The sequence below is a fragment of the Protopterus annectens genome, chromosome 2.part2 (genome assembly GCF_019279795.1).
Source record: "Protopterus annectens isolate FY-2018-M chromosome 2.part2, PAN1.0, whole genome shotgun sequence".
Classification (NCBI taxonomy): domain Eukaryota; kingdom Metazoa; phylum Chordata; order Ceratodontiformes; family Protopteridae; genus Protopterus; species Protopterus annectens.
The window spans coordinates 918644375-918657733 of record NC_056730.1 but is presented as its reverse complement, the minus strand read 5'-3'; the positions used below and the strand labels follow the sequence as shown (position 1 = coordinate 918657733).

The 13359-nt window shown below is 41.8% G+C and overlaps 1 protein-coding gene across 1 annotated transcript in view; it reads right to left on the bottom strand.

Moving 5' to 3' along the window:
* MSH3 (mutS homolog 3) overlaps positions 1–13359 on the bottom strand; it is a 3764176-nt gene that overhangs the window by 3594418 nt on the left and 156399 nt on the right. Inside the window, exon 4 of the mRNA XM_044064237.1 lies at positions 11614–11832. Coding sequence (XP_043920172.1) covers positions 11614–11832 — 219 coding nt within the window. The remainder of the gene's footprint in view (positions 1–11613; positions 11833–13359) is intronic.

The following is a 13359-nucleotide window of genomic DNA, read 5'->3' as shown; positions in this document are numbered from 1 at the left end:
GGGAGGACATCCTATAATTCAGAGTGGAAAGGTATGATGAAGAAACAGGGGGAAGCTCAGGAAACAAGGACAGACTAGGATTTTGGATGCAGATCCTTAAGGAGAACAATAACCATATAAAATGTTATATTCATAAAGTAGCAGAAATTATTCTAAGAACCAAGCCAACAAGGGAATTCAGAAAGGAGATTCTGCCGATAGGGATGACTGCAATTAGGGATACAGACAACAGGAAAGAGGGGGTTAGAATTTACTGGAGAAAAATGTCAAAAGAACCAAGGTATTGTGAGCAAATAATTAGAGAGGGAAGGGTAATAAAATGGGAAGAGGCCAAGAATTTATTTGGACTGCAGGCTAGAGATATAGCCTTCCTTATCAAGGGGGATCCTAAGCAAAATTCCAGCACTGGTAGAGTTTTTAGTAGACTCTAGAACAGAAGCTTGATGTTAAAAAAGGAATAATTAGTACAGCATAAAAAAATTGCATAATAACTATAAGAATCAATCAGAGGAGGTTAGAAATGATTGGGAAGAAAGACTGGATAAGCAATTCACACAAAAAGAATGGGGAGATATATGCATACCTCTCAACCTGGAAACATCAAAAGTCTGGACAAAAGCCCATGAAAAGCTGGTACAAATCTGTATGCTGATTAACATAAAATTTGCATACATAATTATGTAACCCCACCCACTTCAGTGGAATTGTGGGACACCAACTTTCAAATGCAAACTGAAGAACAGACAACCAAAATATGGCCCCAGAGTCCCCCTGCAGCCATTCCAATGTCCCATTATCTGGCTATTTCGCCCCATTTACCATAAACACTAATGTGAATACTGCTTTACTTCTACAATGATTATTTGGATTTTATTTTACATTTTATAGCAAAAACACTAATAGATATCTGCTAAACAAAGCAATACAGTCTCACAATGAAAACAGACTTAGCATTAAAACTGTTCTGCCCTTGAAACTCACATTCATTGAAACCCACATCCAAAGAAAATGCATCTGGCCAGTGGTGGATAAAAATTACTTTTTGGCTCTTTTCAAATCATAGGTCCCTTGCACAAGAAACATACATGTGTTCTTTGGTACATCTTCCTGGCTTTATTAAATCATATTCCTTATATAGTACAGCACACTTGTTAGAGCGCATTTTAAATTTATCGTTTGGACATTTTTTCCAGTAAGCAATGAAACAAAATGCATGAACTAATAATGGCAAAACTCCCCAATTCCGAACATTTCCATCATAAAAGTCTACTCAAACTTCTACAATCCACCAGTACCGGAAAATATGCATAATCTCTGCAGAAGTAGAAGTCATCTAAATTCCATGTTAAAGAGATCTGATACTAGGTTGCTGCTAGCAAACAACTTTATATTTCACTGTTTTGTCTACAAGTAAAGTGCCTGTTGCCCTTGAAGAATAAATTGCCTATGTTGCATTAAAAAAATGCTAAGTTAGTAAAATTTCAATAGGGAATGGATGGCAAACTGATAACAGGTTCATAGTTAATAGGTATCTCCGCCAAAGGAGGACATTCTCAGGACTGCAATGTCTACCACCTTTAAAAGTATAACACAGTACAGTATCAGCAATCCATCTTCAGACTGTGGGAGTGGAACCCACAGCCTTCTGCAGCAAAAGCAAGCATACTACCTGTAGTGCTACTAACAATGCAAGGAGACTGCATAAGCAGCACTAAACTTCTCTTTCTCTGAAGAACTGTGCAGCACAAGACATCAAGAAAAAGACAAAATTTATTGGAGGAACAAAGGTCCAAAACCGGGGACACATTTTAAACATTGCTTGTATAATCTTAGAAAGTTGCTAGAAAAAAATGTGTTACCATGTGTTTCCTAAAAGATAGGAAGTCAAACTTAAATGGCTATCATTATTTAGTGAATTCAGTTCTCAACGATTTGCCAGAATAAAATAAAATTTATAGTTTTTAACATTTGTTTACTGGGAAAGTCTGACTTAGCACAAAGCTAATTTTCAGCAGAGACCTGAGGAGAAATGCTATAGACACATATCTTTGTATCGTGGGAGGAAACCAGAGCACCCAGATGAAATCCACACAAAGACAGGGAGGACATGCTGACTCCACACAGAAGGCACTTCAGCCAAGAATCGAGCCAGATAACCTCTTACTGTGAGGCAACAACACTACTGCTGCACCATCCAAATTTTAAGAGGAATAGAACAAAAGTATGAGCCAAACACATTCCAGACATTATGCAAAAAGTTGTACAGTTGAGAGCTATAACTCCTTCAGAAGTAGCGGTATGGTTAGGGAAGTCAGCCTCTTGTGTCTTGTACCCAAGATATAGGGTTTGAGCCTGAGTACTCCTACCCACCAGTTATATCTGTCTGGGGCAGCACACAAACACAAACACACACATACACACACCTTAAATAATTACACACACACACACACACACACACACACACACACACACACACACACACACACACACACACACACACACACACACACACACACACACACCTTAAATAAATACACACACATCTTAAATAAATACAAACACACATGAAATAAACTGAGCAGCGGACCTCTTAAATAAATAAACTGAGCAGTGGACCTCTTAAATAAACTGAGCAGAGGACCTCACAGCTTAAATAAATAAACTGAGCAGCGGAACTCACATCTGAAATAAACTGAGCAGCGGACCTCGCATAAATAAACTGAACAGTGGACCTCACATCAGTAAACTGAGCAGCGGACCTCACATAAGTAAACTACGCACCAGTGGACGCAATTCAAACTGCGCGCATGTTACACTTCACTTCTGAATAGCAGGCTGGCAGCTTACATCTACGTAAAATCCTACATGGATTGTTCTATTGAAAATAAATGTAGCAGCAGCTCAGTCTTCTTTACCAGGAAGACAAATGTGTAGTTCAGGCTTCTCAATCTCTTCTCGTTTATAACTGGAAGACCAGAATGTATATTGTCTAGAACTGTAGCAGTTCATGTTGTCAGCTTTCTCATCATCTGTCCCAGCCCTTGCAGCCCTCAGCTAAATTCTGACAGGCTGGACGAAGCTGACATCACTGTGCACGCCTCCGCGTGATGATGTCAGCCCCCCAAAAAAGCCGGAAATAAAATTAAACAAAATAAAGCTGGGAAATTTGGAAATTAAGGGGTGCCACTTGGGAATCGTGGCACCCCATTACTTGGACCTCAAAAACTGGGGAAAACAGAGATTTGGTATGGTTTAGAGGTATGGCTATGTGTATGTCTAACAAATATACAACAAAGTGCAGAAGTGTTTACATAGGTATTTTTATACTCAAGTAGACTCCAAAGAATTTTTCCCTGGGGAGATGGCAAATGTTGGAGGTGTTATGGGGAAGAGAGGTAATTGGGAACATATTTTGTAGGAATATAATGTGTTGGCAGAATATAAAGATTCCCTGCAGATTGCTTTGTCTGACGGATAACATTGGAATAGCCTAGACATAGTAAGGCCTTGCTGAGCCTAATGGTGTCTGCCAAAAAAGCATTTACTAGAAAATGGAAATCAAAGTTTAAACCAATTTTCCTAGAAGTAGTGAATATAGTAACAGAGATGAAACAACTGGAATTGGGATCTTTAGAAAAGGGTAGGAGCAAATTACATAGAAAAATGGGAATTGTGGGAACAATACATGCAGAAGAGAAACAAGGTTTAAAAGAAGGCAGCATTTGAATGAGTTACATAATGTCTGACTGACAATGACAGGATACATCATGAGTGATGTATAATGTTTGCAACTAAAATTATGTCAGTATGGTTTGCTTTCATTTATATAAATGCATAATTGTCTTTGATATATGTGATAATTTAATACAGATGTTTCTTGTTTAAAAAAAAGTAAGCGTAACAGTCAGGAACCAAACAGGAAGATTAGTTGAATGTCTTGGGTTTTAATAAATCCACCACGGAAAAAACAGGAATCAGAGCATAAAAACAACAAACACGTCAAAACAGTATTAACTTTAAAATTTTATAGGGGGACATGTATATAATTAAAAAGATGTATTGCAATTTTTCTGCACTAGTTTCACTTTAAAATGGTTTAAACAGTAATAAATTGAACCTAATTGGAATGATTGATTCTAATTAATTAGGATATAAATATTCTTGTCAATTGGATGCTTTTTATCTGATGAAGTGTTATGGTGAAACGAAAACGCAGTTGTGGAAAAGCGTTAATACTGTTTTGGCGTGTTTGTTGTTTTTATGCTCTGATTCCTGTTTTTTCCGTGGTGGATTTATTAAAACCCAAGACATTCAACTAATCTTCCTGTTTGGTTCCTGACTGTTACGCTTACTAGTTCTTGGTTCGTATTTTTTGGTCTTCGTTGTTTAAAAAAAAGTTATCTCAATTTGATGTAGCAAATTTGAATTACTTGGTTTAACATTTATACTATATTATCACATTTAACTTTGTCAATGCTGCCTTCTTCCTTTCTGTGCACAGGATTCATAGCCACTTTTGGTCAAACTCTTTAATCTGTACATAAAACTGTGAACAGTACATAAACTAATTTCATGTGGACCTCTGACATACACTCTCTTGTTCTTTGAATGGTTCCTTTCAATATCAACAGATCAGGGATAGCTGATATGTTTACTACAACTACAGATGTGAAGTTGTTCAATCTCGCCATTCATTCTTCACTGATGGGTTCGAAGCCAATCCTCGGCTCTGACATGGCAGACTAGCAAGCTCAAAGCTTTCCAGTAGCTCGAGACCCAACCCCTTATCCCACAACACACTGCTGGAATTACCTCAGATCTAGTTTGCTGCAGCACGGATCTCTTGGTTTCCAGTGTTGCTCAAGACTATTATTGGGAGTTTTCAACTTTCAGCAAGTTTTCTATTTCAATTTTATATCTTTTACTATTATAACTATTTAATATTATCTAGTTATCAGTTGTTTTCTGTTTTTCTCCCCTTTCCCAGTAAAATCTTCTGACTGCCTTCGGCCTTTTGGCCTTGGGCCTTTTCTTACAGTTGTTAGATAGAGTTTCCCTTTTGGGCTTTTTGATATCGGATTGCTATAATCCTCTCTAACTTAAATAGCTAAATAGTTTTGTTACTAGTGTCTTTTTGGGCTGTGTGTAGTTTATTAGATTAATCCTCTCTAACTTTAACTATCTTATATAGTTAAATAGTGTGCTTTTTGTGAATAGTAGTTAGTACTATGTCTGAAGAGAAGGAAAAGCATCCAAAGTCTGGGTTTAAAAATGCCCAGACTGCGGACAAAAGATGTCCGTTACGGATGCCCATGTGCAGTGTGTATACTGTTTGGGTGAGGTGCACCTGCAGGAGTCATACAGTATCTGCCACTCCTTTTCTATGACAGTGCTTGCAGAAAGGAAGAGGAAGTTAATTGATAGGGGTATTACCAAACACCCTTTCTCAGAGGCATTGTCTTACCAGGATGGGGCCAGCAAATTGTCCAAATCTTCCTCAGAATCCAGGACAAAGAAAGGAAAAAAGTCAGAAAGTGTTGTGACTTCGGCTCCACTGACTTCAGAGCACACAGTCTGTTCTTTTTGGAACCGGGACACTGCTCTAGAACCGGTTGCCGAAAAACCTCCCTCTCTACTGCTCCAATTGGCTCCATCTATTCACTCCTCCAGGTCTTCTGTCAGCCTGTCCGATCTGGATATGGACTGGCTGGTTCAGAAACTCTTAAAGGCACCAGGCCTAGCTAAATTGCTGTCGGCTCAGACCCAACCGGAGCCTAAGACCATTACTCCTGAATAGTCTGCTCCTCCTCCGAGCCATACCGGACCTTCAGAGCCAGAGGAGGCTGACCTGATGATTATGGATCCATTGGAGCCGACAACCTGCTCCAGTGTCATCGGCTCCATCTGCTCGGATGTTCTAGGTGCTGACTGGGGACATTAGGAGCAGACACTCTCTGGTCAAATCCGGGGAGGATAGTCACACCGACTTGGTGCTGACTCTTCCTCTCGGGGCTTATGCTCGGGTGAGCTCGGCTCCTACCTTGGTCTCAGAGCCCACGGCTTCGATGCGGTAGGGGATCGCGGCTCCTTCTGATCCGTCGACTCCTTCTCATCGGAGCCATGGTGCATTCGAAGCCATGAGGCGAGTGTTGTCACCTAAGACTTCCTCATCTCAAGGTCTGGTCTCTTCCTCCCCTAAAGTGCCTGTGTCAGTTTCTGTTTCCTCCGGTCATCCCAAGCGTAGAGACCCAGAGCCTCAGGTAGTCCCACAGGGCGCTCCCTGCTCTTCTGAGACCTCTCCAGAAGTTCCCCCTGAAGAAGTCCCCAGGAAGAGATTATGCAAGAGGAGGCATTTGGACTCCCCACAGGAGTCTCTAACATCAGACACAGACTTGGATGAATCAGAAGGGTCCCCTAGATCCCCCTCTGAGGACATCTCCTTTGCGGAGAGTCTTGAAATTCTTAGGCAAAGGGGTAATTGGCAGTCCAAGAGCCCTACTGAGGATGAGTCGGTTCTCCTGAAGGCATTCGGGTCTCAGCCTTCCACCTCTTGGGTGTCTCTGCCCTATGATGAGCTTATGGATCTGGTCTTTCGTAGGGCATGGGAGTCACCGGAATCTATGGAACCTGTTCCTAGGAGGCCTAATAAGTTTACTTCTGCCCCCGTAGATAAGTCCTTTTTGACTAAGGAAGTCCCTGTTGATGCCATGATGGTGGCGGCAGCCACCAAAAAGGAAATGTCTGAGACTTCCTCGTCTATCCATCCTTCTAACAGAGAATCTAGGATCATGGATAGATATGGGAAACGCATGTTTAGTTCAGTGACTTTTTCACTCAGATCACTGAACTACTTGACCCATTTTACCAGACTGCAGAGAGATCTCCTTAAGGAGTTGGGAGATGCTCTTCAGGGTGCTGTAGCTACAAGTGTATCCAACAAAGTTGCCACCCAGCTCGCTACCCTTAATTCGATAGTTAACTCGTCCATGCGTCTCATATCTTACGCAGCTGATGGTTCGAGTAGAGCTGCAGGTACAGGAATTGCTCTTCGTTGACATGCCTGGATGCGACTCTGTTCCTTTGCGGAACCCTTCAAGTCTTTCTTTATGAATACCCCGTTTGACAGCTCATCCTTGTTTGGGCCAAAGGTAAAGGAGACTTTGACCAGGTGTGAACAAGAAGGAAAGACTCTGTCTGCCATCGGAGTCTGTTTTTCCACCCCCACTCAACCCTTTCCTAAAGGTCAGAGGGGAGGAAAGATGTGGTTCCGGAAGACACACGTGGAGAGCCCCCCTCCAGAGGCAGAGAAGGGGGTTACAATGGAAGACGCTGGCCTTGCAGCAGAGGGGATACGCAACACCAGGGTGACAGAGATCACTGCTCTGGTCAGTCCTACCAGTGCTCCTGAAGGAGGCCCGGCTGTCCTACTCTGGAGGCAGTCGGGGTCACTTGTCATTGTACCCAGAAGCCTGGCTAGATATAACAAACGACATTTGTGTACAAAGTATCATTTCCAGAGGGTATTTCATACCATTCTCCACCCAGTCCCTTCCCGTCAAAAAAATCCTGGACGTTCCACCAAGTCACAGGGAACAAGCAACAATAGAGGTACGCCGATTGCTAGAAAAAAAGAGTCATCCAGCCATTCCCAGCAGACCAAACAGGATTCGGAACTTACTGAAGATTCTTTTTGGTTCCAAAGAAAACAGGGGACTGGAGACCCATTTTGGATCTCAGCAGACTCAACCAATTTGTGAGGAAAGAGAAGTTCCGAATGGTTACGCTACAGTCCATACTTCCCTTTTTAGGGAAGGACAACTGGATGTGCTTGATCGATCTCAAGGATGCGTACTACCACATAAAGATGGCCAGACCATCTAGGGATCACCTGTGTTTCTGGCTGGGAGCCAATCATTATCAATTCCGAGCTTCGCCCTTTGGTCTCAATACAGCCCCCAGAGTGTTCACCAAGTGCATGGCAGTAGTCATGGCTCACCTGAGGCGTCTAGGATTCCAGGTGTTTCCGTACTTGGATGATTGGCTCCTTACCTCCACCACCAGGCATCAACTTCTTCAAGCGAGAGAGGCTATTCTGACAATCTGCAATCGGCTAGGCATTACAGTCAACTTCGAAAAGTCTGCCTCGTTGCCATCGCAGCATATTGTTTTTATAGGGACAGAATTAGACACGTCAACCACCACTCTTCGTCTTCCACCAGAAATGATTTGTATTCTTCGCCAACACATCACGTCCTTGGTATCAAAGAACAGAGCACCAGCTGCAGAGGTATTGAAAGTACTGGGATTGATGGCAGCAGCAATCTTGGCAATCCCATTAGCAAGGATGCATATGAGAATCCTTCAATGGCTTCTATTCACGCAATGGTCTTACCAAGAACTTCCAATGAATCACATGATCCTGATAAGGAATTCCTTCAAGAAGGATCTTCAGTGGTGGTCGACATCTCTTCATGTCACAATAGGACGTCCTTTCATGCTACCCCCTCCAGTTGCCACTGTGACCACGGATGCTTCCCTGATTGGGGGGGGGGCTTTTTCAGGGAAAGACTGCCAAAGGCACATGGACAGATCAAGAATCACATCTGCATATCAATGCCTGGAGATGAGAGCAGTACTTCTAGCGTTGCAATACTTTCAGGACTCTCTTCTTCTAGGGACAATTGCAATACAGACAACATGTTAGTGGTCTAGTACCTGAACAAGCAAGGCAGGACCAAATCTTATCCCCTTTGACGAGAAGCCCTCAGAGTATGGCAGTGGGCAGTGTCATCCCAGCACTTTCTGTTAGCAATGCACATCCCGGGCGAATCTAACATTATAGCAGACAGACTGAGCAGGGCAATTTTATTGCCCCACGAATGGTCCCTCAAACAAGAGATTGCAGACAGGATTTTCTGCAAATGGAGCCAGCCTTCCTGCGACCTGTTTGCCAGTCATATCAACAACAAATGCAGAAGGTATTTTGCCCTGATTCCCATGCCAGGTCACTCCCTGAGGGATGCTCTTGTCCACGATTGGCCCCCGGGTCTCCTCTACGCATTTCCCCCAATTCCTCTGATACCCAGATTTTTACAAAAAGCAAAGTCGCTGGGACGGACAATCATCCTTATAGCCCCTCATTGGCCTCGGCAGATTTGATTTCCGTTTCTTTACCATCGCATTCTGGAAGACCCATGGATCCTGGACCCAGTTCCGGACTTACTGACATCTGTCAGGGGATCTTCATCCATCATTGCAGACACTGAAGCTAACCGCTTGGCTGCTCCAATTCCCCGCATAGCCAGGCTTTATAATCTTTCCCATGACACTAGTCAAATTTTATTGGCTTCCCATAAGCCTTCCACTAGAAAACTGTATCGTAGTAAGTGGAAGAGATTTTCCATTTGGGCTTCCTCCCATAACATTGACCCTTACCAAGCGCCATTGTCTTCTATTTTACAATTCTTGACAGAAATTTTCAACAAAGAAGCAGCGGTTGCTACAGTGCGGGTACACCTAGCTGCTATATCTAATTTCCATCTAGGGATTGATGGATTGAATATTATGGCTCACCAATTGTCTAAGGCTTTTCTAAAAGGTTCCTTTCACATGAGGCCTCCAGTGAAGACACCTTATTCTCCCTGGAATTTGAATTTTATGTTATCTCGCATCATTCTTCCTCCTTTTGAGCCTGCATCATCTTGTGAACTAAAATTTCTATTGTGGAAAACTATTTTCCTAGTAGCCATCACTTCAGCCCGCTGAGTGTCAGAGCTCCAAGCCCTATCCATCAAGCCTCCTTATATGGTCTTTCATGCTGATAGAGCATCTCTCAGGACAAATCCATCCTTTTTGCCTAAAGTATGTTCTGAGATTAACATCAATCAAGTCATTGAGTTGCTCATTTTGGAATATATGTTGCACAAACTCGATGTTCACAGACAACTTCGACTTTATTTAGACAGAAAAAAAGACATTAGGAAATCAGATCAGCTTTTTGTGTTTTTTTCTGAGGCCAGGAAAGGTAAACCAGTTGCCAAAACAACTCTGTCTAAGTGGCTGTCGGATTGTATCACTTGCACATATTCTTGTCATAACATGCCCTTGTCTAGTAAGGTGAGGGTTCATTCAACCAGAGCAGTTTCTACCTCTTCAGCTTTTCAAGCCAAATTGCCTTTGGACAACATCTGTGCGGCAGCCACATGGTCTAAACCTCACACTTTTATAACTCATTACAAAGTGGATAAGGCCTCCAGGGACAGGGCTTCATTTGGTTCTACGGTTCTGAAGAGTGTACTTCCATGTGCCACCCAAGATCAGGGTGCTAGGGACACTACCCATCAGTGAAGAATGAACGGTGAGATTGAACAACTTCACATAAAGAAGTTATGTACTCACCATAATGTTCCATGTGAGTTGTTCCATCTCGCCTTCATTCTCACGTCCCTCCCTCCTTCCCCCTCCTGGCTGGCAGTTGACCTGGAGGCTGTCTTCATCCTGGTTTTTCAATGTGTCATCATTCCTAGGCAGAATAATTATTGTACTTGCATATGGTACGCAGCAAACAAGATCTGAGGTAATTCCAGCAGTGCATTGCGGGATAAGGGGTTGGGTCTCGAGCTACTGGAAAACTTTGAGCTTACTAGTCGGCCGTGTCAGAGCCGAGGATCGGCTCCGAACCCATCACTGAAGAATGAAGCGAGATGGAACAACTCACATGGAACGTTATGGTGAGTACATAACTTCTTTTTTTCGGTTACTGGACTTCACAAAATGTCATAATTATTTTTCCAATTCTGACTAAAGTTCTGTTATGTTACAGCCTTTTGTGATGATGTTTGAGTGTGCTTGATGTTACACAGTCTTTCAGGAATTATTACCCAGACTGCGAAAAATAAATAAATACATACATACATACATACAATAACAGCACAGCTGTTTGCATAGACTTATCATATACAACACAAGTGATTATAAAACCTGTTTCAGACTCACTGACTTAGACCAAACATGACCCATAGAAGGCAGTCAGAAGATTTTAAATCAGCAAACATCATTCTATTCAAATCCACAACCTCCTTATCAACACAAAGGTGCAGCTATGGAGTCAAGTCAAAGCAGAGTACGATTTATGAAATTCCACTACATTTAAATGCAGAATAATATTGTTGTTACTGTTCTAAGGCACTCTGATTACAACTATGGAACTTTCTGTAACCATAAAATCATAAGGTTATCAGCAAGTATCAAAACCATAAAAAACACTGCAAACAAATGATCACTTAGCAAATCCGTGCTACTGTATATAAGGGTAAATGGATGGCCTACATTTGAACATAAGAGTCTGGTAAGGACATGAGGGAGCAAGGGGAATCACCAGTCACTTATTATTAATGTCATGTCATCAGCAAACTGTAATGGCTCTAATTTTGCATCTTTCTAAAACTTCAAAAAAGCCTAAGGCACATATACTTCTAATACAGTCTGATAGTCATGATATACTAAAACTGCAAATCGGCTACAGTGACTGGCGAGACTTTCATTGTTATTACAGCACTGTTATGCTGTTAATTTGGACCAACAACATACTGTGACAAAAGCCACAGACCTTACCTCAGCATCCTCCCCAAAGAAACGGTACTTGTAGCCGCATTCCACACAGAGCAGGACATCTTGATGATGCTGTTTGATTTCCATGTACTGCAGCTCAAGTGGTGTATAAATGCTCTTAGTCCGCTTGTTAGTTACACTTGCATCGGCAGAATCTTTTTTACAGCCTCCATTTCCTTTACACAGTGCAAAATCATGGGTTACATTTCCTTTTAAAGGCAACTGTTGGGGAAGAAGAAGAAGAAAACATTTAAAAAAGGGGTTCAGCATTTTTTTCCTTTTTAACAATGGCTCAAGAAACTGCTGAAATAAACACGCAGAGTGATATATATTTTTCAAAATGTAAAATTTTAGTCAATTTGTGCACGGATCTGAGAAAATAGTTACCTGCAGCTTTTACAGATTTGCTGTTCTAGCTAAAATATTATTTAATAATGTTTAACAATGCAAATACACATACTTTACAACAAGAAATAACTGTACACTACACAGGCATTTTAATTAAACACAACAGTAGATAAAAGAATAAAGATGATCTATGTTACACTATCATGGGCGGCCATGGTGGTGCAGCAGTTAGCATTGCCACCTCACAGCAACAGGTTCTCTGGTTCGATCCTTAGCTGGTGTGCCTTCTTTGTGGAGTCTGCATGCCCTCCCTGTGGCCGCGTGGGTTTCCTCCGGGTGCTCCGGTTTCCTTCCACATCCCAAAGACATGGTGCAGGTGGATTGGACACACTAAATTGGCCCTAGATGTGAGTGCGTGTGTGCGCCTTCTGTGGAAGGTTGGGCACCGGGCTGGCAACTCGACACTGTAAAACTCCACTGCCAATCATGAGCGGACAGGTAATCCGCTGTGGCAACCCCTAACCAGGAAAAGCCGAAAGTAGTAGTATGTTACACTATCCTGTAATATAATTATGGTATCAATATTGAGATTTAAGAAGCAGCACTTTATCTGTATGGTTTAATTACATCTTTGTTTTAGTTATTTAATGGTTTATTTACTTCTGTTCACCAAGTAGGTAGACTGATCCTAAGGAACTGTTTTTAAAAATTATTTGAACATAATGTAAGATATATCAACAGCGCATAGGATACAAGATTCTCTCTCTTACAATGTGCAAATGTAAAGGGTTAATCTGCTATCCTTCATATTTCGCTCACCTTCATTACTAAATGCATGATTTATGCAGATTCTTTAAAATAACTTTGCGTATATCCATAAGCACTAAGAGGGCTGAATTTGTCTATTTGAGCTGGAAATTGCTGGTAGAAAGCTCACTGTATTCTTACCACATTGGCCTTAGGGCACAGTTAGTGTAAAACTTGCTTTTTTTCTTATCATATATAAGCCTTGTTTTTGCATGAAATGGATCATGCAGCTGTGGTTAGTGGTGTCTTGCATATATGCAATCACCAGAAGTTGAAATTTCACTAAAAACTACCTCAGAACTTTACTTCAGTCCCACGCTACTCACGGGACAGCTAGTCTGTGCAGTGATCAGCATAAACACAATTAGTTAGTACTATTTAGGTCTACATTACATTATTATAGCATTCAGTACTATTGCTGCTCAAACAGCATCTTGTTTGGGTGCTGGGCAGCTTCGTTGGATAGATAAGCTGTATATTACACCAACATTTAAGCACCCATCCCTCATCCAATTACAAACACCCTCCACTCCTACCTCTTGTAAGGTGCACGTTAGGACCTGCAACCATAGACAGGCACTTTCTTGCTATCTC